The sequence below is a fragment of the Parastagonospora nodorum genome (assembly GCF_000146915.1).
Source record: "Parastagonospora nodorum SN15 chromosome Unknown scaffold_12, whole genome shotgun sequence".
Taxonomy (NCBI): Eukaryota; Fungi; Ascomycota; class Dothideomycetes; order Pleosporales; family Phaeosphaeriaceae; genus Parastagonospora; species Parastagonospora nodorum.
The window spans coordinates 604,892-629,465 of record NW_001884560.1 but is presented as its reverse complement, the minus strand read 5'-3'; the positions used below and the strand labels follow the sequence as shown (position 1 = coordinate 629,465).

The 24,574-nt window shown below is 53.5% G+C and overlaps 9 protein-coding genes across 9 annotated transcripts; 6 read left to right on the top strand and 3 right to left on the bottom strand.

Annotated features, from left to right (window-relative positions):
* Positions 1-40: 40 nt before the first annotated feature.
* Positions 41-1,165, bottom strand: SNOG_08188 (hypothetical protein; the record flags this gene model as incomplete). Its single annotated transcript, XM_001798458.1, has 3 exons — positions 41-460; positions 509-864; positions 922-1,165. The coding sequence occupies 3 exons, from the start codon at positions 1,163-1,165 to the stop codon at positions 41-43; spliced, it is 1,020 nt and encodes a 339-aa protein (XP_001798510.1).
* A 2,351-nt stretch (positions 1,166-3,516) lies between these two features.
* SNOG_08187 (hypothetical protein) lies at positions 3,517-4,810 on the bottom strand (the record flags this gene model as incomplete). The annotated part of the gene is made up of 2 exons (XM_001798457.1): positions 3,517-4,747; positions 4,800-4,810. The coding sequence occupies 2 exons, from the start codon at positions 4,808-4,810 to the stop codon at positions 3,517-3,519; spliced, it is 1,242 nt and encodes a 413-aa protein (XP_001798509.1).
* Positions 4,811-6,459: 1,649 nt separating this feature from the next.
* On the top strand, positions 6,460-7,299 carry SNOG_08186 (hypothetical protein; the record flags this gene model as incomplete). Its single annotated transcript, XM_001798456.1, has 1 exon — positions 6,460-7,299. The coding sequence occupies one exon, from the start codon at positions 6,460-6,462 to the stop codon at positions 7,297-7,299; it is 840 nt and encodes a 279-aa protein (XP_001798508.1).
* A 2,391-nt stretch (positions 7,300-9,690) lies between these two features.
* Positions 9,691-11,419, top strand: SNOG_08185 (hypothetical protein; the record flags this gene model as incomplete). Its single annotated transcript, XM_001798455.1, has 2 exons — positions 9,691-10,133; positions 10,160-11,419. 2 exons carry the CDS (start codon positions 9,691-9,693, stop codon positions 10,977-10,979), a joined length of 1,263 nt encoding a protein of 420 aa, XP_001798507.1. The 3' UTR covers positions 10,980-11,419.
* A 1,326-nt stretch (positions 11,420-12,745) lies between these two features.
* Positions 12,746-14,376, top strand: SNOG_08184 (hypothetical protein; the record flags this gene model as incomplete). Its single annotated transcript, XM_001798454.1, has 3 exons — positions 12,746-13,787; positions 13,860-14,290; positions 14,314-14,376. 3 exons carry the CDS (start codon positions 12,746-12,748, stop codon positions 14,374-14,376), a joined length of 1,536 nt encoding a protein of 511 aa, XP_001798506.1.
* Positions 14,377-15,750: 1,374 nt separating this feature from the next.
* SNOG_08183 (hypothetical protein) lies at positions 15,751-19,018 on the bottom strand (the record flags this gene model as incomplete). Its single annotated transcript, XM_001798453.1, is given in 4 exon segments — positions 15,751-17,184; positions 17,234-17,883; positions 18,053-18,405; positions 18,423-19,018. The coding sequence occupies 4 exon segments, from the start codon at positions 19,016-19,018 to the stop codon at positions 15,751-15,753; spliced, it is 3,033 nt and encodes a 1,010-aa protein (XP_001798505.1).
* Positions 19,019-19,698: 680 nt separating this feature from the next.
* On the top strand, positions 19,699-21,251 carry SNOG_08182 (hypothetical protein; the record flags this gene model as incomplete). The annotated part of the gene is made up of 3 exons (XM_001798452.1): positions 19,699-20,042; positions 20,093-20,551; positions 20,615-21,251. The coding sequence occupies 3 exons, from the start codon at positions 19,699-19,701 to the stop codon at positions 21,249-21,251; spliced, it is 1,440 nt and encodes a 479-aa protein (XP_001798504.1).
* Positions 21,252-21,797: 546 nt separating this feature from the next.
* Positions 21,798-22,821, top strand: SNOG_08180 (hypothetical protein; the record flags this gene model as incomplete). The annotated part of the gene is made up of 5 exons (XM_001798451.1): positions 21,798-21,850; positions 21,901-21,931; positions 21,997-22,105; positions 22,158-22,208; positions 22,258-22,821. The coding sequence occupies 5 exons, from the start codon at positions 21,798-21,800 to the stop codon at positions 22,659-22,661; spliced, it is 648 nt and encodes a 215-aa protein (XP_001798503.1). The 3' UTR covers positions 22,662-22,821.
* A 599-nt stretch (positions 22,822-23,420) lies between these two features.
* Positions 23,421-24,350, top strand: SNOG_08179 (hypothetical protein; the record flags this gene model as incomplete). The annotated part of the gene is made up of 1 exon (XM_001798450.1): positions 23,421-24,350. One exon carries the CDS (start codon positions 23,421-23,423, stop codon positions 24,348-24,350), a length of 930 nt encoding a protein of 309 aa, XP_001798502.1.
* Between the last annotated feature and the right edge of the window lie 224 nt (positions 24,351-24,574).

Genomic DNA, 24,574 nt, shown 5'->3' with positions numbered 1-24,574 from the left:
GGTGTCTAGGGTCACGGCGTAAACAGTTGGGCCATATTCCTCACCAATCCTTGCTCATCGCGACAACGCTTTCCTCCAGACCATCCCATCCCTTGCCTTTCACCCAACGCAATACCTCCTCCGCCCTCGCCGTTGGCGGCGTTGTCCTGTCCTTCTCCAAGCCTTGTACCTTCTCAGGGAGCGCCTTCTCTGGATGATGCTTCCGGTATATCGAAAGCAAATCATTGACGTCCCAGCGCTCAGCATAGCCAAACAGTCGCTCACTGTTCACATCCTCATGGATCAAAGCTGAGATGTGTAGCAGAGCGGTGTCGAGGACCGATATGAACCATTGGGGAGGAACGTTGCTGACATAGCCTTCAAAGTTTTCGCCGGTCCATGCCGCGCGGGCCCAGTCGATTGTCGATGGGTAACCTTGGTGGTCGGGAATGAGCACGGGGCCGAAGTTTGCGTTCGGAAGCTAAGTAATCTCAGTAACGCATACAAAGCAGGAGAGGAATGCACGTACGATGCTATTCATGACAAACCCAGGTTTATTCTCCTTCATCCACGCCCACATCGCCTTCTCCGTCTCACTCTTCATTGCCGCATAGATCATGAAATTCCTCTTACTCGACTCCTCCACTCTAGCCTGTTTCAGGACTTCGTCGTTGTACATACTCTCGTCGAGTGGAAAGTCGTGGTCGATGAATTTTGGCATACTCACGGCAGCGGACGAGGAGGTGTTGACGAAGCGCTTGACCGATGTTGTCTTTGCTGATGCTTTGAGAGCATTGATACCTGCGTTCCGCCCAATATCGAGAGCTAGGTCGAGATCCAGTATGCCGCCGACGGGTGAGGCGACGTGGATGAATCCTTCGACGCCTGTTACTTTTAGTCAGTGGCCGCGCTTCAGTTGTGGAGTGAATTGAATTTAATTACCTTCGAGGAGATTATCATAGCACCCTTCAATCGTCATGTCCGGTACCTCGACCACTTCGAAATTCTCACTCCCGAATTTGCTGTCGAAATACTCTTTCAACCACTGCGTCTTCTCCACGTTCCTCACGGCGCCGCGGACCTTGTATCCTCGAACAAGTAGCTGATCCACGATGTAGCTACCAATTAATCCATTGACTCCTGTTACAAAGACAGTTGCGCCGGGTTTGACGACTACTGAAGACATTGTGCGTGTAGCGCTCAGGGGGCGGGGTCGATGATGAAGTAAGCAAAAAGGGGTTTGCGATAAAGTCTCGTAAAACGACCCAGAAAATTTACATCAGGTGTCGCAAGATGTGAACAAGTGTTCTTGAGATGGAGAGATGTTTTCCACAAGTGGGTGAGCTGAGACACGAAGGTTAAATAGTCGTGGTGGGTGTTCGAATGAGACCCGGATCTAGCTGGTTTGAGTAAGAAGCGCGTCACAAGCGATAGTTACAAGGTCACTTGCGAATTAGTCAGGCTTGGAGCTCATGTAGGGTTTGTAATGCATCCTGCTTATGGTATTAATAACTGATACGCTTATCTCCACCTCTTAACTTCGGTCAGCGAACACACGCAGAAGATATTCTCAGTGCTTCTTGAGGTCTTGCTACGACCTTACAAACATGCAACTTGACTCGGTATGATTTCAGTGAATGTATGCATGAATAGGTATGACGGGTATGCATCTTTTGCTTATTTGCATGTGTTGCTCGGCCCCGATCACTCATAGATGAAACAAATTGCGCCAGAACTCATCCGCGTTGTAAAGACGGGGCACGAGAAACGAAGCATCCCAATGTCAGTGACAGTCATCTCGATAACCTCTACTACAGTGGACAAATACAGCATGTTAAGACGTCGATACAAGTCACATGTACGTATTTGTGATGCAATTACCACCTGTCACCGATCCACATGATATGAATATATAGTCCATTAGAAGGAACAGCCATGTTCATTATCGTCTAGCATTTCGTTCTTTGGAGCAAAGAGTGTGGGTCTAAGTTAATGCACCAGAGTTTCGAGAAGCAGAACTCTTCTAGTCCCGTTCTAACAGCAACACGACATACACTGTTTTGGCCAGCTATTTTGAGCACTTGCTTCCAGGCATCCTGTACCTCTCACTTCTTTTAAAGAAGCCAGACCATTAATAGACAATACTTGGAAGTAAATAGCAGTATACCAGGCGTATGATGGAACTACCAGGTACAGGAACTTGGGGCTTTCCAAAACGATGCGTCAAGAGAGCGTCGCTGAATTTCCTAAAGTCGGACTCTCACCATTCATAGCAACCGATTTGCGACGCGCAATGCATCCATTTTGAAGTGAGCTTTTGAGAATAAGAAAAGGCAAACATGGAACGTCGAGTTCCAAATTTTTCGTATTGGATGCACAAAGCGTGGATGTAAGAAGATGCGCTGGAAGCTGCAAGAAGTAGAGTTTTTATACTACGGTTCTGACCCCAACACGGCATGCAGTGTCGATGACACCTTTTCGGATATTTGCTTCCACATCTATTTACTAAACCATATCTTGGAGGGGAAAGCATGTACAATACTTAACAACATGTTGTGTCCATTTGAGGTTTTGGAAAGTACATACCATCGAATGGAATGCTGTTTGTTTTGGAGTAAGCATCCTTCTGGCGGGGAAAAAGAGCGCAGACATTGAGCAAATGCTCGAGTGCTTCGGAGGTCGGTATTGTGAGGTGATGAATGTAAAAAGAAACAGAACAGGTGAGGAAGCTTTTATACACCATCGAGCCACATCTGCTGTCTGCATACTGACAAAGATAGTAGACCATTGACACTCATTTCGAGCCTTGAAGGCCAAAGCCATGCGCATGTACGCTGACCTTGTTCGCGCAAGACCCATCGCACATTCGTCCGCTTCTTTTTCGACCGCGGCCCTGGCAGAGACGCTCTGCTGCCTTAGTGGTCACTGATTACAGCCCAATAATATGCAATATGATACTGTCTCTTGCAGTGTTTGGAACATTAGAGACGCAGATTTTGGACCGTCGTGAAACCATAAGATACTATCGTCAGCTATTTTGCAACATCCGGCCTAGCTATGCGCATTTTGTACATTTTGGATGGTAGCAAGGCTATAAGGTTCGTGAGTAGATACTTTTGGAAACACCGCGGGCACTCGATATAGAATTCTTCCACATACTTTTTGGATGCACGCTCAGAAGCACAACATGTACTGAATTCTAAGGTCTTTTCGAGAAAGAGCCAGAGCAACACATGACTGTGATCCACGATAAGCAAAGAGCTTTCTGAGACATGTAGTTGAACCCGAAGCAATTTGGTGAGATTTCGTACGGCATGGGGGTTGGGAGGGGAAAAAAAAGAAAAATTGAGGGTTGCGGAGGCGTATGTACTCCAAAAGAGGCCAAGAGACGCACATTAGGACTCAGTGTGGCAATGTAGAGGCTTTGCAGACCAGACGAAGGATTACGTACACTCCCTACTCGCTCGTCGATTATCACAATACATATATACATCATATAATTTCCATTTACACTCAAAAGTACCCTACAATCATAATTTACAACTTTCCTCTACTCTTCTCCATCTCTTCCTTCAAAACCATCCCAACCGGTCCACCCCGACTCCCATCCCCCTTCCATTCCTCCTCGGGCACCCTCTGCTCGGGCCACTCCCACTTCCCCTTGAAATCCTCCGGCGTTCGTCCCTCAATGCATTCCAAAATACTATCTCCAATGACCGGCAAAAACTTGAACCCATGACCCGAGCCGCCCGTAGCCACAAACAGTCCCTCATATTTCGGATGGTAGGATATCAAGAAATCGCCATTCCGTGTATCCGTGTACCAGCATATCTTCGACTTTGTGAACGGACGCGACGGCGTTGCAAGCGAGGGATGGATCGAGGTGAGGAAGTCGCGGCATTGTTTTTGGCCTTCGTACGGGACTTGTTGCGATGGGTCGTCGACGTGTGTGTACGGTAGGGAGATCGTGATTGTCTCGTTGGGGTCTTCGGATTCGGGATGGGGGATGGTTGTAGGGTTGATGTAGCCATGGCCGTGACGAGCTACTTTGAGCAGACCGTTGGATGGCGGGATCATGAAGAGGCCGTGGGAGAGGTTGAGGACCGTGGGGCGCTTGGAGAGTGCGGCTTCTTCGGAGGGGGAGATGGGCATGTAGCATAGGACTTGGCCGGTCGCTTTGCAGATGCCGCGCAGATCGATGAGGGAGGCCGACCAGGCGCCTGCCGCGAGGATGGTGAGGTCTGCTTTCAGTTCGGTAGAGTCGCTCAATCGGACGCCAGATACGGTACTGGTCTTGTGGTCGATCAGGAGCTTCTTCACGCTCGCCTCCACAAACTTCACCCTGCCCAGTTTCTCGACCAATTCCCGGAGCCACATCATTGCGCCTTCAGCGTTTGCCCAACCGGAGCTCCAGTTGACATATCCGGTGCTGCCACTGCCCCATTCGTCTTTCCCTTCTAGCCCACATACTCGCCTGATGTCCTCTGGTGACCGCAGCACCTCAGTCTTATCCGAACCAATAGCATTGACGTTCGCCAGGGACTCTGACACGTACTTCTGCTCGGGACCCCATGCCGTCACAGCGAGGCCCACCTCATGGTACTGTTCTGGTGCGAAGTCTGTTCGCCAACGTTTTTGCGCAACGGTCGCGAGGCGTGTGTAATGGGCAGCGGCGTAGTCGGGACGAATTATGCGGGACGTATCGATCTGCGCGACGAATTGAGCTCCTATCGCGAGCAAAAGAGGATTGCGTGCCAAATTGTAGGCACTTCAAAGGCACAACGTTGAAGCTAGGCACAATGTGAGATCTTTAGACTTACACTTGAGCCATCCGGAGTTGGGAATGGCTGGCGGTCTACAACAGTGATTGTGGTATTTGCATATCGACTATTTCTACACAGCGCCCATGCTGTGGACAAGCCAAAAGCGCCGCTTCCAACGATTAAAATGGATGAAGGTATCTCAGACGAAGACGAAACCATGATTAGAGTACAGGAACAGAAGAGATGGAGTCAATTGAATGGCAGGACACTAAAGACATAAGAAATCTACTCACCAAATCTACGCACCGACCATTGTGCAAAATGTTATCTCAGGTGGGCCGATGTCGTTCTCAAGGCGCGTCTGCGGCGCGTCGGCTGGGCACGGTTCAAACCTCGTGGCAGGTGCAGGAGCTTGGACGCGTACCAGGCGATCGGTTCGCGTGGGACAACCTACCTAAGTAGGCAACTCTAAACGTGACCTAACCAATATCTACTTCCACCCCAACCTGACTTCCGCTTGCATTGAACTGATCGTTGGCTAAGCTGCTCTGAAGATCTCAAAGTTCAACATAAGCTTCTTGATGTCGAAAGCGAGACTAACTTCTAGGACACTCACCAGATCTTTCTGCCACATGAGGCAAACTGCCACGATAGACTTCTCGTTGTCGACCGTGTAGCTCCTATACAGTTCGGCCAACATCTGACGCGACCCGCTATGACCCAGGTCTTGCATAAGTTGTCGGAAATCCCTTGAATTTGACTATACCGCCAGAAGAGGCGATTCGTGCCCGCCCTGTATCATGTCGATCAAGATCGATTCTCGGGGGAGCATTGTTACTTCATAATACTGCCTCCTCACTTGGAAAGTTATTGCCCAATAATCATGGTTTTAATGGCAGTGGTGTCAATTTGTACTTGAAATGCCCTTCTTAGGCAAGAAAGCGTAGAATGAGAGTACCTTCGGCTTCAATTGTGTTTGATGTCTTATACATTTTGGTAATGCCCGAGGTATTGTCGCTAGAAGCGCTCTACCCTCTTATTGTGTACCCCTGGAAATAATATCGAAAAAACATGGGTGCTCTTTTGACAAAAAGCTGATCGATACAATTAATCAATACTTCGTTGATTGATGCCACAACTTCGTGTCTACCCAGGTAGCTCGAGGATGTTTCGCATCTAATTCCCGTTCACAGAAGGAAGGCATAGATCGTTATTTTCTCCTTCGTACGAGGGTAAAGAGTAGCGCCGAACAGGAGTCTAGAACTGCTCTTTATTCTGGGGTAGCTGAGGTGTAGCAGTGCACGCTGATCGAAGGGAGATTCGCTTAGAAACGGTCGGTCGCTAACCAAGTGGGGAAGTGTAAGCGCAAAAAGTTTCCTGGAGATTCTGCAACGCTTTCGACAACATCGCCGTTTGCACAACTACACCAACAACTCGTTCCGCAACGAGTCAATTGCACGCCATGGCCAAAATACCAAAGCCTCCCAAGTCAATACCAACGAAACGCACACTTCCAACACCGTCGACACGCCGACAATTGCCCCGAGGGCAGTCCGCCGCTGAGCCACTACTACGCAGACCCGAAGCTACACCGAAAGAAAACTGGCAGAAAGTGTGGTCAGAGAGGCCGAAATTGTCGGACTTGCAGAGGTTATCCGACGAGGAACTCAAGTCAGCACAACACCAAGCGAAACTGCGGAGATGGCGACAATGGCCCATGTTTGGCATTGGGCTGATCGCGTTTGGATTGGGCACGTACGGCTCGATGCTGTACGTGTCGCTGACTCATGATGTCGAACTCAAGAACCTGCCGGCAGACCTCTCGGATCGCTTTGACCGGGAAGCCGAGGGCTACGACGAGAAGGTCGATATGTCGGAAACACTATTGCTCCTCACATCGAGGCGCAAGAAGCTCACGGCCCAGGCAAAGGGTCATGTGCTGGAAGTGGCGGTTGGCACGGGTAGAAACATCCCTTACTACAACACAAAGCAGTGTGCGACAGTGACATTGCTTGATGCAAGCGGGCCGATGTTGGCAGTCGCGAAGCGGAAATGGAACGACACTCACAAAGAGTACTTCAGCCGTGTCTTTTTCAAGCAGCAGTCCGCGCTGGAGCCCATGGTCCCGCCGTTCGACGCGCAGCAGGGCTACGACACAGTGATACAGACCATGGGCCTTTGTTCGACGCCGGAGCCCGTGAAGCTGTTGCAGAACATTGAAGCGGCTACGAATGAAGACGGCCAGATACTGCTGTTAGAGCACGGCAAGTCGCACTACGATTGGCTGAACGGGCTGCTCGATAAGACGGCGCCTGCACATGCCGACGAGCACGGCTGCTGGTGGAACAAAGACATTGGCAAGATTGTCGAAGAGAGCGGGCTGGAGGTGGTCGATATCAAGCGCTACAACTTCGGTACCACTTGGTGGCTCCAGCTGAAGCCGCGGAAGGGCATGCGGCAGAGGCTTGCCGGTACACTTGCGGTCGACCAACCGCCCGTTGCGCAAGCCGAGCCCACGGTAACACAACAGAAGTCGTCGTGGTCGCTCTGGCGATGAAAGGCGTCGTACCACTCCACCCCACAAGTTTAGCCTGCTGCACTGCACCGCAACCAGTAAGGCATAATCTAAACAATGAACTCGCAGGCAGCTGTGTTCGAATAAGGTTCATGTCGATGGTGAGGTGCGACCGCGACGTCAGATAAGATACGTCGTTATGATGTTGTACGAGGGGTTTCGCCCGAAATGGTCGATCCCCAGAAATGGGTTGCTTGCTCCGCAGAAGGTATCCCGAAATTCGTGGATCCACGGTCAGGATTGCGGAGAACGCACCATCGATTCGCTTGTGGCACGGCACAGCAAACCAAGTATCAAACCTTGGGCAAGTCAGCCTTGGGTAGTCCACCACCAGCTTATCATCTGGGCAGGCAATATGGCGCTTGCGTGTCGAGAGATGGCAACTTCGTATCGTCGAACGATAACGCAGGGCAACCGCAATGCGGAGCTCCCAACGCTCTGTTCACCGCTGACATGCATTCAATTCACACCTTGCTCGGGCGGCTGCATGGCAAACGTAGGACAGCAAACAGAAGTCTCACCGTCTCTCTGAGCAGCTTCCTTTTCACGCAAGGCTTCGTCTGGGGAAGGCGGAGCGCTTCCGCAAGACTGTGTGCCAACAGCTCGAATCGCTCAAGTTCGACGCGCGACCTTCCTGCTCCCCACAAAAAGTGACGCTTCCTGCGCATGCATACCGGACCTGGCGTTAGGCGCCTGGCCCGAAGGAGGAAAGACAGGCGTGCGTGCCCTGCCAATCATGGCGGTAGTGGCACGTCGCGTGTGTGGTGTTCGAGAATCCAGCCGACGGCGATGCGCTTGTCGTGAGACAAACATCAGCAAAAGCCTGCGCGTCAACGTCTACTAGAATCAGGGAGGAACGAGAGATGACTGCAACCCCATCACTCCGACGAACCAATGCGCGACGAAGTAATTCAGCGTTGCCGAGGCCTTGCCGAATGGCAACACCCGGACAAAGAAAAAAAATCTAGAAAAAAAAGAGTACTCACCGCCCCAGGAAGGCCCTTGCAGGCGTTGAGGCTAAATCCACTTGTGATGCTAGGCGAAGCAGGGATGCCTGCATGTTGGAGCAAGATGCCATGCACGCAGCTTCAGATCACGGAAGTCGTCCAACCACTCGCATCGAGCGTGTATGCCCGCTTGGGGAACGGAAGGCGGTCAAGGTGAAAGACAGCTGGAGAGTGTTGGCTCGGCTCGATTGCAGATAGAGGAAAGGAAGTGCGCGCATTAGATTAACGACATAATGAGGTCACCTTGATCGGTGCGCCCGTAAGCTGGCAAAACTTTCGACTTGCACATGCAGATGCATTGGCACTGGTACTGGCGTTTTCTAGTAAGGGCGGGTTGGTTCGTGATAAACCTTCGCGATGGTGTCAGAACTGTGTACATCACAGCACGATCCCCACGGTGTTGAGTTTCGCGAGAGCACGTCTGACGCTCGGGGCGAGGTTCATACTGCGCCCAATGCTCCACGCAGCCAGCGATTCAAGATGGATGCTGAGGGTGCAGGCGCGCGGGATTGGTCGGGCGAACGAGGCATGTGCCAGACGTTGAAGCGGGTGTCCGGTGAGGCCATGCTTTTGCCCGTAGAGTCTTTTGCTTTTCAGGACCTCAACGTCTGCTGCTTGCCGCCAGCCACGGCAGCGTTGATAGGACCGTCGACTTCTCTAGCCCCTGGCGACCCGAGCCAACATGGCAGAGATGGCTCTAAAACGAGTCTAAAAGTAGCATGGCATCATACCCCTACACATTCACTCTTCACGCACGGTCGCCTAGCCAGGCCCTAGTCGGGCTTCTTCACGAGTGCTCCACCTGAGACTCCGTTTCTTCCCTCATCGTGCCCCCCTCCATTCTTCACTGAACTCTCCCAGGGACCATTGTCACCTGTGTTCATCTTGCCTTTCTGCGTGCACTTTTTGTTGTGGTTCTGCAGTTGTCTAGAGTGCTTGCCATCGCTAGCTAGGCTCCCGTCTGAAAGGCAGCCCAGTGGTCATTGCGCAGTTACGTATTCACTGCTCAGGAGGCGAGTCGCGCAGCTTGTGAACGAACGAGTGTCGCCGGCCTGCACCGCAGCTTCCTTCATCCATCACCTCCGCGGTCAGATTAATCGGACGCCTCTTGCAAAGGCCATCTCGTGCTGCAAACGTCGCACGCTACGCCTTGCATACATAACATCCGGCTTCTGGGTATTTGCTGCACAGTCGCTGCGCCAGGTGCATTCCGGGACCAATCGTCGACCCTGGCATCCCATCCATTACAGCAACAACGAATTTGGTTGCATCCCTCCTGCCAGCCTAATAATTTCTCCCTTTCCTGCGAGCGAGCGTCTTTCTTCTCTCGCCATTTCTGCCGTTATTTGCGTGCGACACATTCAACATGGGCTACAACACACGGCGCAAGTCGTTGTCGCTGCCGTCGCTCGGCATCCACCTCCCAGGAGCCTCGCGATCATCCGCGCGCTCACCGCCTTCAACAAGCGACGCCCACCACCCGGCGAAGAAGGTCAAACGCACACACTCCAACTCGACATCCGCCATCACATCGCCGTCCCGCCCAATCGCCCTGCGCTTCGATGAGTCGCGACCAAAATCCTCGGGACGGGTGGCAGACACCCCGCCACCATCGCCCGGCGGCGAGTCCAGGCAGGCAAAAGTCGACACCCAGGGCATCGACGATGAAATCGTCGTCGGCGTGATCGAACAGCTCGAGAAGACGGGCAACCGCCCCCACCTGCTCAAGGAACTGGCCTTGGTTCTCTCGCCCACCATTCCCATTGTCGAGAGGTACGTACCTGCACCACAGGCTGCATCGCGCAGATGGTCTTACTCATGCTGACATGCAACAGCTCTGCGAACCCTGCCGCCATCATCTCGTCTCGCCTCGCGACGTACCTGAAGCGCAATTGGACAGCCCTGTCGCGCTGCCCGCTCGATAAGAAACTTGTCGGCACCCACCCGAAGCGCATCTACTACTTTCTCAGCACGTGCCCGCACCAGCCCATTCCTACAGATGGCGGCAATGCTGCAGCTGCCGCACGGATCATCACGCCGTCGCTGTCGTCCGCTGCCTCCGAGGAGGAGGATCTCGATGCGCGGTCGCGGGATCGCATGTCGCCCTCTCCCGAGCTCGACCTCTCCGACTACGATGAGAACAGCGTCGACCCGTTCTCGAACCAGTCGCATCCTCCGACCACTGCGAACATTGCAAACAACCGCCGCGCACAATCGCCGCCTTTAGAAAAAGACGAGCGCGAGTTTACACAGACCGCCTCGTTCCTCCAGCAAAGACGGAGAAGCCAGGAGCTCGAGCGCGAGCGTTCTGCCAGTGCTTCCGCCTCTGCCTCTGCCTCTGCTTCCGCCTCCACCGAATCTACCACCAGCAGCGATGTCGCCATGGAGGAAGTACACACGAGCATCGAAGAGACAGAAGAGAGCGCAGCGCGGAAGAACTCCGAGATTGCTGTCGCACTCTTCGGCCACATGGACCCTGCTACTGCTTTTGCCCCGAGCAGCCCTGCATTAAAGCCAGTGCTACACATCGAGATGCCTCCCCCGGCTTTCAAGCCTCAGGCGATACAGCTTGACCTTGAAGACCTGGACTGGACCATGAAGAGTCCCGAGACCATTGAGCTCGATGAGCTCGATGTTCTATTCGGCGAATACTAGGTCGCTAATTTCTCACTTTTCGGACCATCTACTCAGTATACGATTTACGAATTTCCTGCACGCGTCTCGTTACTCCTTTCTACGAACTGTTATTACTATCTCATCTTATTCCTTTTGCGCGATCGTCCTAGATTTCGCCGCTCGCGCTGCATCATACACTCTGGAGTGGTTGTTGTAATACAGGCTGGAGTTCAGTGGCTGGTGTTATGGGATCACTGGCGCTGGATGATGACTACTTGTACCATTAGCTATGTTTGAGTGTACGAATGCTGCGTCAGGGATTGGACTCGAGACACTGGCTGTCTGCTAGACACAATCTTGACTGGCGTTATTTGTTTCTGGACTGGATAGGCTAGGCGGGAAAAGCGAACTAAAATGCTCGTGATGGTTTCGCTACAGAAAAGCGCTGAATAGTCAAATTGAAAAACAGTTTATATCTTCATACACCGCACATTCTAGTCCGTCTATTTCATGAGGGGTATTACTAGACTACCGGTACGGCGAGTAGCTGGCGAGCGAGGATGGCCCTTGCATTCACCGCAACTCGACCGTATAACAAAGCGCGACATTATGTAGGCGTCTTTCCTCACTGCACCTAACGTAAAGCTCGATGCACAACTCATCAAGAAAACTGGGGCCCTCACCGGCTCGGAACCTTCGCGCCCAAAGGCGTTGTGGAGCCGCATCGACTCGGTGAACAGATCATCCTTGACTACCAGAGCTTGGCGCTAGGAAGGTGAGGAAGTTGCGGTCGGGGATTACTGCCGCCTCACTTTGGAGGAACAACTGCAAAGGCCGCACAATGCCATTTTAGCGGTGCGCACGAACAGGTGATCTGCCAGACATCCATTGACAATGACTTTGAAGCAAGCCAGCCACACAGTTCGCAGAAACGAATCTCATCTCACAGGTGGCTGGGTGGTCAGATCGCCTGCTCGCCCAATGATCTGAGCCCAAGCACAAACCACAACAGGACGACGCCCAACTCGCATGTAAGAGCACGCCGGTGCGCATGCGCGCGCGATCATTGTTTACATTCTTCCCACTTGCAAACACATGCGTCATTGACGGTACTCGAAAACACTCCTGCACTGCGTCGTGAAGTTGCCGCAGGTTCCCGCGGCTCACGATTTCGCTTACCATAGCGCTGCTACCCGGCTGAGGACATTCGCAATAGTAAAAGGAGAAGGCTGGCGATCGAGAAAGAGCTGCGTATAGGAGAGAAAAAAAAGTCATCGAAAGACCATCGCGATACCAAGACTGGACGTTAACTAGATTGGTCTGTTTTGCATACGTGGTCAACGGCAAGACGACAACCTTCGTGGTCGGCATCGGACAGCGCATATCATTACCGCCTATCTGCCGACATCTGATATTCGACTCACGCCCACACCCACGCCGCAACAGTTTTCACACTGTCTGACGACAAGCTCGGCCACGTCCAGGGGTGGCTCGACCACACTGAAGTGGCCTCTAGTAGCGAAACCGAGTCCTTCCGCACTCGATCACCGCGATCAAGTGTTTCCTCAAGTATCTCGAAGAGGAGCAAGAGAAGGCCTCGCGCAATGTCTGTCGCACCGTCAAGAGTATCAAGAGCAAGGAGTAGGAGTCGGGCACCGAGTATGATGGCTCCGATGGGTCCGGCGCCAGTGATTATAGATGCACCGCCTCGGCATGCAAAATCACCACTAATTGTCGATGTTCCGCCGAGTAGGCCGAAGAGTCGAGCACGGAGTCGAAGTGTGGGCAGGAATGGACCGCTGGCAATGGAAACGCCAGGCCTGAGCGGCGGAAGAGGCATGTTCAAGAGGTTGATTGTTGCATGCGACGGCACGTGGATGGATTCAGATGACGGCAGCAAAAATGGCAAAATCGCGGTTCCGACCAATGTCACGCGGATATCAAGAGCTATCAAAGCGGTCAGTCAGGACGGTGTTCAGCAGATTGTCAACTACCACGCCGGTGTTGGGACGGAAGGGTCAAAATTATCTCGCTTCGTAGGAGGTACGGTTGGGAAGGGCCTCTCGGAAAACGTCCGAGAAGCATACTCTTTCCTGGCGAACAACTACCACCACGGCGACGAAATCTTCCTCCTGGGCTTTTCAAGAGGCGCGTTCACTGCTCGTAGCATCGGCGGTCTTATAGGTGAGATCGGACTGCTCACAAAGAAGGGCTTGAACGCACTACCAGAGGTTTATAACGATGTCCAACACCGCCGAGACGAAAACTACGTTCCAGCACATCCCGATATTCCCTTCACACGGAAACCCAGCGCATCTGATCCACGATACGCACACGAGCTGGAACGAAGAGGCCTAACCCGTCTCGATATTCCTATCAAAGTTATCGCTGTTTGGGATACTGTTGGCTCACTCGGTATCCCACGCATCGGATTCTTCCAGCGCGTTGGCCTGCAAATGCGCGAGTCACGTGCAACGACCTTTTACGACACAAAGCTCGACAACTGTGTAGAGAATGCGTTCCAAGCGCTCGCTCTGGATGAATCGAGGTCGTCATTCGCGCCAGCGGTGTGGGAGAAACCTGAAGGAAATCGCACAACGTTACGGCAAGTTTGGTTTCCTGGTGCGCATGCCAATGTAGGAGGTGGATATGACGATCAACAGATTGCGGATATCAGTTTAGCTTGGATGATGAGCCAGCTTGAACCGTTTTTGGATATGAGGGATGAATACTTGTTTGAGCAAGATGAGCAAAATGAGAAGTACTACAAGAAGACGGAAGGAATAATACGGCCTTGGAGTTTTGGACGCATATACAGCGAACTGACTGGCCTTTTTGCCTTGGGCGGTAGCACCGTAAGTCCTAAGCACATTGACACGGCGTTTAGCGTCTCTAATAAACTTTAGGTGCGCAAACCAGGCCACTACACCGCAGTAGATCCGAACAACGGTAAAGCCACAGATCGCCCTCTCCGCCAAACAAACGAATACATCCACCCTTCCGTCCGGACGCGCTACAAGCTCGAAGGTCCCGGTGTCCAAGACCGCGGCGCATACGAAGCCCGTGGCCTAACAGAAAACTACCGCCTCAACGTCGACTACGGCCCAGACATCGCCAAAGTATCATCCGGCGACCCCGAAATCTTCTGGAAAATCCGGTCCCGCGACACATACGGCGTCCGCACACTCCCCGAAGCGCCCCTCTGGCGCCTCGAACGCGAACTCGCGCGCAAAGACCCCAAAATATACGACTACTACAAGCGCCCGCCGGCCACGCAGACTACAAAGAAGTCACGACGCGCCCCGCGACCCTTGAGCGCGGATATGGGATCCAGAGTTGCGAGCACGTTGGTGAGTCCAAAGAAAATTGGCAGGAGGGAGACGTTCAGTCCAAGATCGACGTTTCCGGCGGAGGATCGGGGGGCGAGGCGGAGTAGTGGGATGGTGGCGGAGAAGAGGACGAGGAGTCGGGCGAGGAGCGCGAGCTTTGATGATCGCGAGACGGTGATTCGGGAGGAGATGCCGCATCGGCGGGAGAAGGATCGGGCGTGGTGGGAGGGCATGGGGAGGAAATAGAGGGCGGTTGAGGCTGGATTGAGAGTGTTGGTGGGATAATAGATGGGGAGGGGGGGTTGTGTAGAAAGAGATGGGATAGTGAGGATGGAGATGAAGATGTTGGGATACCCTTGTGTTTGGCACGACTAAAATTATAATTTTCATGGTATTTACTGGGTCGAAGGACTTAGCAAACGGGCATCGATGGGACCAAAATTTCATTTTGAAATCGTTCAAATATGTTTTCTCATGCTCCAGAGTTATCACATGACAAGCACGTGCTCCAACTTGACGCATGTAGATACCTCCCTCTTTCTCGCCTCTTCTTCTTCCCCATCACTGACAATACGTTGTTCCACTTACCAAAATAGGTTCGTCGGCAAGCTATGTCCTGTCCTCCTTTCCCGAAACTCACTGAAACCAAGGGTATGGCAAGGTCCCGAGGTCCACTTCCCCAAGACACCACTTCCACCCACTTATGCTCCCAAAGAACAAGAGGCACCTATAATCTGCTGTGACTTGTCTCTTTCCAAAACCAGCCAGGAAGAGAATGATGGCTGCGCTGCTGTCTGTCGACTCTATCTAAAACGTTACTATGATGCGCCTTTGACACTAAAAGAATGGAATGCACTCATGATGTTCTGTGTCTCCCCTTTCCAAAACTACATGGAGAGAGACGCATGTGTGTGTGCTGCTGTCTGTCGACTCTTCTACCTACCTCCACTTCTCCAAAACGACACTACACTGCACTTTGCCCTCTCAAAAAATTAAAAAAATAAAGACCACCGACCTGAAATGTTATCTGTTTTTTTTTTCCTGCTAAAACTAAGGAAACTAGGTAATGGTGACGTGGTCGCGTCTACACGCCTGAAAGCAAACAACATGGACGTATATTACTCGAGTTCAATCTCCAATACAATGTGTATGAACCGAGCGCCCAGCGCTACATCAAATTCACCAAGACCGAGACATAAAACAACCACAAACATTCAAAGCCAAAAATTATATACAAGAATCGTGCCAAAAAAAAAGAAAAAAAGAAAAGCGAATGGAAGTGTTTGTGTGTGTAAATACAAAAGCAATACGAGCCAAAAACCGTGGGATATCCAGAGAAGCGAAAAACCATCCAACCCAACCCAGCCACTCACCAACGATCAATCGCCTTCTGCGGCAACAACATATCAAGCACACCTACAAAGCATTCCAAATTCATCATCCTCACCCTTACTTAAAACGTCCCCTCCCCATCCCCACCCTCATGCATCAAAGAATACAGTCCCATCGCTCCTCCAGCTCTCCCTCGGAATGCGATCCCGCAGCCACCCCAGCACCGCCTCCGTCCCCTTCTGCAGTACATTCCAGCTCGGCACGCGGAACTTGTTACCCTCGACGTTTAAGCTGGTCAGACTGCCCTGCAATAAGCCGATCTGCGGTTCAAGCCGCTCGATGTCGTTGTTAGCCAAGTTGACGATCTTGAGGCCGTCGAGAGAAGGCGCGGGGACTTCGCAAATGCGGTTGTCGGATGCGATGAGGGAGATGAGTTGCGGGTAGGTGCTGCGTAGAGGGGGCAGGGTGCCGAGGAGGTTGTTGTTTGATACGTCGAGTGTTTGGAGAGCGGGGGCGGCGAGGAAAATGATTAGCGGGTCGAGGGAGGTGAGTTTGTTGGCGGCGAGGCGGAGCTCTTTGAGTTTAGGGAGGGAGAGATGTGATGTGAGGGCTGTGGCGATGGAGTTTCGCGAGAGGTCGAGGACGGTGAGGAATGTGATGTGCGATAGGGAGGGTGGGATGGAGTCGAAGGCATTTTGCTGGAGGTTGAAATGACGAATGGTGTCTGCGAATGCAAGGACAGCGTCTTCGTCTAGCGAGCTCAGGGTCTTGGATGAGAGGTCGAGCGTACCGGATGGGGTGACTTCCCAGCCGAGTACGTTCTCGACAGCACCTTCGGCCGTGAATTCAGTTCCGTCCTCGTCGGCTTCAGCAAGATCTGCTGGCAACCTGGAAGCAAGATCTCGCTTTATGTCTTCGAAAGCCATGGTCAAGAACTTGCGCTCTCGGAGTGGGTTGGCAGCAAGTGTTAGGTGCTCTAGAGACATAAGCGCGATCCTCTCATCGATTTGTGATATATCGTTGGCCGTGAAGTCAGCAGTACGGAGCTGAGATAATGTTGTGAAGCCCTCTGGGAATGCAGTGAGCTTGTTCTCCGCGACAATAAGGGCCTGCAGATTGGTCCATGACTCAACACTGGGTAATGAGGCAAGCCGGTTCATGGAAACATTGAGCGTCTTCAGAGCGGACAAGTCAATACTGTCGCCATCGCACAGTGTCTTCAACGAACAGTTCGAAATATTCAGCTCTTGTAAGCTGGTCGCAGAAGTGACCCTGAAGAATGAGCCCTCGAAGGGGTTCTTGTTCGCAATGAGCTCCATCAGAGCAGTCTCAAAAAGCTCCATTGGGACCCTGGTCAGCTGGTTGCTGGCGACGTTCAACAGACGAAGACTCGTCAGTTGTCGGATCTCATTTGGCAGACTTGTCAACTTGTTGTTTTGCAGCTCCAGAATTTCTAGCGAGGCCAAGTTGCCAATGTTTGCTGGCAGATCACCTTCCAGCTCATTCTCTGCGATCCTCAATTCGCGAAGACTGGTGATATTTGATATGACATCAAACACATCCATAGAAAGTTTGTTTCGTGTCTACACCCAGTCAGCAAAATAATGTTTGTGGCTCAAGGACAATACTCACAAGGTTCAGTCGCGAGAGCTGCGTCAGACGTGTCAGGCCCATAGGCAGCTCTCGAAGGATGTTTCCATGCAAATCCAGATTCTGGACTGCACCAAATTGGGGGCCACCGTCATCCGAGTCGAGCATGGTCTCAAAGTCGACGTCGGGAAACATGGATTCAGGCAGTGCTTCGAGCTCGTTATCGGCAGCAACAATAGTGGTGAGGTCGACAATTTCGCCCCATGCGACAGTCGTATCATTTGGATCGTACTTGTACATCTGAAGTACATCATCAGGTATCTCCTTTAGGTTCATGGCTGCCATGTTGAGACGTCCATCAATGCGGGCTCCGTCAATTCGCTTGCGCAAAAGAGACTTGCTGCCCTTGGCACCCTGATTGAAGGGATCGTCCAGGCCAAAGTCGAAGCTTGCAATCTCGTTGGGGTCTGGTAGAATTGGGTCTCGTGGCGGGGTGCTCGTCCGCTCTGTCTCGTTCTTGGCGCGGCGCGCTGCCTCTCTGGCTTTTGCGATCTGTTCCCGTAGTGCGTTGGAAGAGCTTGCAGCCTTTGGTGATGGCGCAGCAGGCTCGTCTGCAGCCTCGGACTTGCGTGTTGCCTTTGCCTTCACTATCTGCTCGCGGAGAGCAGCAGATGAGCTTGACACCCTTCGAACTGTACTCGGTGTCCTCTTCACCGGCATTAATCGGCTCTGAGACGGAGTGGCTGACGCCGCGGCCGCAGTTCCTGGAGGTGAGATTGCTTGACCAAAGGTGCCATTCAGCGAGGGACGAGATCTTGGTGTGCGCGCAATCATGCTTTTACTATCAGACAAGGGACGCGCTTTTGGTGCATTCTGAAGATTCGAAGCAAGTGACAGAGGCTTTTTCGCAGTCGACACCGGACGGGCAACCGATGGCGTTCTGCTCGGGGTGGCGGTCGGCGTGGCGACACTGGCGCTGATGCTCCTCTTTCCAGGAGCGGTCATGGAGAGCCTGCTGGAGGATGTCCCAAACCTCTTCGGTGTTGCTGGTACGGACTGAAAGGAGCCGTCGCTTGTGGTGGGCCTGCTGCCATTGCTCGACATTGCTGAAGCCGGGCGCAGCGGCGGCAGCATGTTGTTGTCCGCATTGAAGAAGCTCGACCTCCGCCTTCCCTTCGACTGCGCTGGCGATGAGGGCAGCTGGGACAAGCTCTCTATCGTCCGCTCTGACAGGGACGGTCGCGACTTCTTCTTCGTGGCCACCTCCAATTCCGGCTCCTGTTCGTTCACGAGAACGTATTCTGACTCTGGGTCATTCTCGTAAAAGCCAGCTCTTGATCCAGCCCGTGAGGACGCCCTCGACGCCGAGCGGAACCCATCGAGACTGCCCAGGGCATCATCCTCTTTCGCTGCGTTCCATTGCGCTGGCGGTGGGGGTGCTTTCGAAGTCTGACGAGATGGTGGTCGGGCAAATGGCCGCTTGAAGACAGGCTCATTGCTTGCGGGGGCTTTGGGTGCAACGCCCGGGATGCCGCTCACTCTTCTACTGGAGGGCGCGAAAGAAGTCCTCCGAGATGGTGGTGCAGGTGCCGGTGCAGTCGTGGACACGGAGCCAATGAGAGACGCTCTCGACGACTTCTTCTGCAGCGAAGACGGGGGCTGGCTGGGGCGGGATAAGGATGATATGGATGGCTTCTTGCGCAGCTGCTCGGTGGAGGCGGGCGACCGCAGCTGGGACTGGCTGCCGGTGGACCTTAGGACGGGAAGGCGGGAGGATGCTGGCCTGGGGATACCAGACGGGCGTGGAATGGCCGAGGGCTGCTCCATGGTGATACGCGAGATCAATGCGGTGAGGATGTCCGGGAGCGTCAATGGCCAGCAATGCGTTTCGCCCACTGTCCAGACGCCAGACGCATGTCGATTCGGAATTCGAAACTCGAAACACGTTTCTCTGCTCGCGACAAAATGACCCTGACGGGCTATCAGACTCCCGAACGTGGTCTAAGCGTGGCGGGAGGGCGGCAACTGTCAACGGTTGCCCCGTGAACACTGGCAGTGACAGATGGAGGTTAGCATCACAGAAATCGAGGGCCGAAGGACAGCCCTGGAGGGCCGCCGCGAACCCACCTCCCTCCGTGTCCCACGAGCCCCATCGCACTCCACAACGAACAAGACGCACTGAAGAGCTCCCCGTCTGAACCACCACCAGATCGCTTGGAGACGCATCCCGACCGTGGTCGCATACACGTCGCGACCTCTACACGCTAAGACGCGCATCGACGCGCTCCCCTGCTGCCGCCGCAGTGTCCTTGACCGCCTGCTGTTGACGTCCCCCGCCCTCAGACCACCCACTGCCGTCTTGGACTCTCCTGACTGCACCTGTCGCGCGCATTGCTGTTTGACATTTGCGCATATTGACATTGGCTACCAACGACTGAATTTGCTTCCGCCGCGCCCCGCACCCCAACGTGTCGCGCACCGCTTGGACCGTTTGCGCCTCAGGCACCATGGACAGCCAGCCGCCTCTGCACCACCCGTCGCCAGACGTGCTGATGCCTACCACTGAAGTCGCGGGCCCGGAGACGCCTAGGTATCGCGCTCAATCGCGTTCCGAGTCGGCGGCGCCTGTCAATATGTCAAAGCTACCCTCGCCCGACCGTGTCAAGTTCACGTCTCCCCCACCTCGCACCACGTCCTCAATGACGCCGCCGCCATCGTCGCAGTTGCCAAACTCACGTGCTGCCATGCGCACGCCCACGCCGCCCACTCCCCAGCTTACCTCGCCGCCCCCAACGAGCAAGCTGCCTAACCAGCCCTCTGTGCTCACAGATGCGGCTGCAGCGCTCTACTCGCAAGAGAGGATCGCACCATACTGTCTCATCGTGCCGCGCACGAGCTCAGGTCCATGGTCCACAGCCTGTCCGACATCCTACGCGACGTGAGGTTGTCTGCTGCGCATTACAAGCTGCAGTACAACATGGCCGCCATGGAGAGTCAGGAGTCGGCTAGTCGTATGGCTGTCGAGCTCGCCATGGCCCAGAGAGAGATTGACGTCCTCCAGCAAGCTGAGGAGAAGCGAAGGAGCTCGATGGCTCCACCCGAGCCAACCTACCAGGAGTCTGCCAATGCAGCTAATGCCATCATGATATCCGAGATGAACCGCCACAATCAGATGCTGCAGAGCGAGAACGAGGAGCTCCGGAACGTGTACGAGCAACAGAAGCGCTTGACTGAGCATCGTGAGGGCGAGCTTGCCAGCCTTATCGAGGAGAACGACAGGCTCAAGACTAGGATTCGCATGAACCGAGACCACATTGCTCCGCTCCTCGAGCAGATTGGCGAAAACTCGCCGCGATCTGTGTACGGAACTCCACATCAGCCAACTCCTCGTCAGCGTGTGTCGCGGGCACCTACATTGTCTAGTGATGCGCGGGGCCAGAGCAACTTCGAGGCTCTTCTGCTTGCCGACAAGATGCTCAGCCAGGAGACCGCCACCGCTCCCACTACTCCAGTCCGAGCAAGCATGCAGCGATCGCGATACGGACACCACCGAGGCGCCCAGTCAATGTCATCGCTTCCTCAAACCCCAAACCGCCGCATTGCGCAACCTAGGGCTGAAGTACCGCGCACTCCCCCTGCCTACATTCCTGCCACTATCCCTCAGTCCGCACCTCCTGCGCACTATGGGCAGAAACCAGCGACCGCTCGCCGTCAGAGTAGCAACTCTACCATCACTGCTTCGAGCGTGGATGAAGAGGAAGCGTATACTGACCGGGAAGAGGATGAAGTCAAAGAGTCTCAAGCTAGCCAGATGGCCACGAGTATGCTGCGCAAAGCCCCAGCTTCCAAGATGTCTGCCCCACCTCCCACATCGTCGAACCTAGTGCAAAGCAAGATTTTCGGCCAAGTCAAGAAAGGACATGGTCTTACACGCCCGGGCGAAAATGAGAAGCGAAGACTTCAGTCAACCCCATCCACGGAGCAACTCAGCAGTCCGATGAAGCGAGGACGAGTCAACCCTGGTGTAGGTCTCGGCATTGGCGGTTTGTTGCGCGACTGAACTGGTCCTGATCATTGAAGCAGGGCGCTTGAGTTACGACATCACGACATGTACTGGTATGCGGGGTTGGACTTTTGGATGTTTATGTTATGTTATGCGATACCTGGATTGATACCCTTCTTGCGCACTGCGCTATTGATATTCACACTTTATGGATGGTAAAGCTGGCTTTGGATGGACCGCAGGAATGATTTGTAGTAGCTATAGAACTTTACTCAATGTACATGTGCACGTCTTGAACGTCTTTCACAGAGCGTTGATCAATGCCTTGTACTTCATCATTATTAGCATTCGGTGCCATCGTGCATCTCACTACCCTCCAGTCGTGGGGTTGTGGGTCTGGAGATATGGCTGCCAAGAGTCGTCGGCAAAACGTTGCGCCGCCCACACGCTAGCCCCGTCGCTCTTTCGAAATTCGCAGAACCTCAAACTTCGACTCGTCAGCCCGTACTAACAAACAGGTCCGCCATCAGGTACGCACACGACTCTACCTCTACTGCGCAATCGAACGTCGCAAGACTAATTGTCATTTAGACAACCGCAGCAATGGCGATCAAGCACAACCAGCAGATCCAGAAGAACCATTTCCACAAGGACTGGTATGCGACCCTCAAAACTTTTCGCTGCATCGATAGGCTAACATTCGCAGGCAACGCTACGTCCGCGTGCACTTCGACCAGGTAATTCCCCTCTCACTTCGCTGAGAGTTGTGGCGCCTGTGTACATTTGCTTACGACCCCCATAGCCTGGCAAGAAGAAGTCCAGACGCAACGCCCGTGTTGCGAAGGCTGCCAAGGTCGCTCCTCGTCCCGTCGACCTCCTCCGCCCCGTTGTGCGATGCCCAACTATCAAGTGTATGTGGATGCCAGGAAGTGCTGGAGAAAAAATTGCTGACTTGGATTGCAGACAACCGCCGCGTCAGGGCTGGCCGTGGTTTCTCTCTCGTTGAGTTGAAGGGTATGCACCACAATATGTCCAGCGCAAGACCTCACTGACACCATGACAGCCGCCGGTATCCCCCGCAAGTTCGCCCGCACCATTGGTATCTCTGTCGACCCCCGCCGCCAGAACCTTTCCGAGGAGGGCCTCAAGGCAAACGTCGAGCGCCTCCAGGAGTACAGGAAGCGCCTCATCCTCTTCCCCCGCCGCAACGGCAAAACCAAGGAGGGTGACGCATCCGCTGAGGACGTCAAGTCCGCCAAGACCGCCGAGAACGTCGTTGCCCGCGCTTCTGCCGCTCTGCCCATCAAGAACATCGTCACTTTCGAGGAGGGTGCTATTGGCGACTACAAGGGCGAGGAGAACGCCTACAGGAAGCTCCGTGACGCTCGCTCCGAGGCCCGCCTTGTTGGTGTCCGCGAGAAGCGTGCCAAGGCCAAGGCTGATGAGGCCGACTCAAAGAAGAAATAAGCTATCCATTGAGTGGTGGTTCGTTTCTTTGCAATGCCTTATGAGAAGAGTTTCAAAAGTCAGGCTCACGATTTGGTCATGGGTATTCCCAGCATGGGCGGCGTCAACGGTTAGGTCTGTCGATAGGACAGCATGTGAATGATACCTACTTTGCAAATGCAAGTCATTCGCCCGTGTCAAATTTCGTCCACGTACATCTCTAGTTTCGTGACTCCGTCCGATTCCCCACGGCTCGTTGGTGCAGCTTGATACTAAAACTCATAAAGTGGAAGAGCACGAGACAATTGACATCGTGTTTTACATTCATCGGGATCGCGTATACTTGCACCGAGTTCTATGATTGTGTGCTTCGAAAGGTTGTTGTCAGCTTTAATCCGAGAGGCTCGTTGCCATGACGTTGCGGGGTACCTGCCATCGTTCAAACAGCCCCCACCTCTATCGCAGTTCGATCGATCTCCACTCCACCAACTGCTCAACATCAATTATAGTCAATCGGCTTCGGTTTCAAGTCTGAGCTGACGTGATTTTATTATTTCAGAGGTAGGTTTGCAGCAGGCTTTGCTTTTCAACTTAACATCTCCTTCAAACCGCACGTCTTTCACTCTTTGTCAACAGTCACTCATCCAGTTACTAGTCTACCCCATCGTCTCTGTCATCATCAAGCTCAATTCTTTGTTTCACACATCATACGGTAATTGCCAATTGTTGGTCTCTCCAATTCCCATTCCCTTTGCCACAAGGACCAAACTCAACTCCGCAATGGAACCCAAGGATACAAGCACCGCGGAGCCCGCCACGCCAACAAACACAAACATAAGCCCCATCACCTTGAAGAACAACAACGAAGCGGACGTCCTCTACACTCCACCTTCCTCAACTACAAGCATGTCTTCGGCACCCACCACTTCCACCGGCCTTATAGGCGCAGCCAACATCTCTATCCGCACATACATCTACTTCCTCCCTTACCCGCTCCCTCCCAATACCCCAGTCCCCTACACCACCAATCTCCTCACAAACAACCCCCTCAAACTCCCCACCACCCTCTTCGAACCCACCTCCACCCTCGTCCTCACCAGCCCCGCCAACACCTTCGTCGACCTCCGCTTCCTCAAGCCGCTCACGCCCTCCCCCGCCGTCGATGAGCTCGAATGGGGTTTTGCAGGCCACTCCTCGTCGCGCCCCACCGCGCTCCCCGGCGTCAGCCACTCCACATGGACGCACTTCGTCGACTCGCGCTACCCCGCGGATTCCAAGGGCATCCCCGTCGATGAGGGCGACATGTACGCCTTGAACGACAATCTGACACTCGAGCATGGTCACGCATTCCATCCGCATCTCAAAGCCGTCAAGTCGCACGAGGAGATGTGGGAGGACGAAGACGTTCTTTCAACCGACGCGGGGGGTACGAAGAAGTGTGTTGTGCTGGGCCTGCAGAACGATAAGAAGGGCATCAGGGGCGCGATTGTCCGGCTCGGACAGTATGTGCAGGGTATTGTTGTTATGGGCAACGAGGTCACGGCTGAACAGTGGGAGTGGACGGAGAAGGAGAGTTGGAAGCGCACGAAGAGGGTGGGTAGGCAGATGCTGCCTTGTGCGGTTTTGACGGAGGCGATGGGGATGGGGGTGGGTGGGGTGGTTAGGTTTGGGGAGTTTGAGTGGAGCGTGCAGGAGGTTTGGGAGTGGTAGATGGGCAAGAGGCATCTTGGATTGGAGTTGGTGAGGGAGAATTTTGAGCACCAAACTGGCATGTATAATGTCGAGAAGAACTGCATTTACCTTCAGGCCTTCAGATGAGTGAACCATCATTGTGCTTCCACAGACTTTGTCGCTGGTGTCTACTGACTTGACGGGTCAAGTAGCTGTCTGGCCCTTGGAAGTCAATGGTCTTTCCTCATTCACATCATACTACT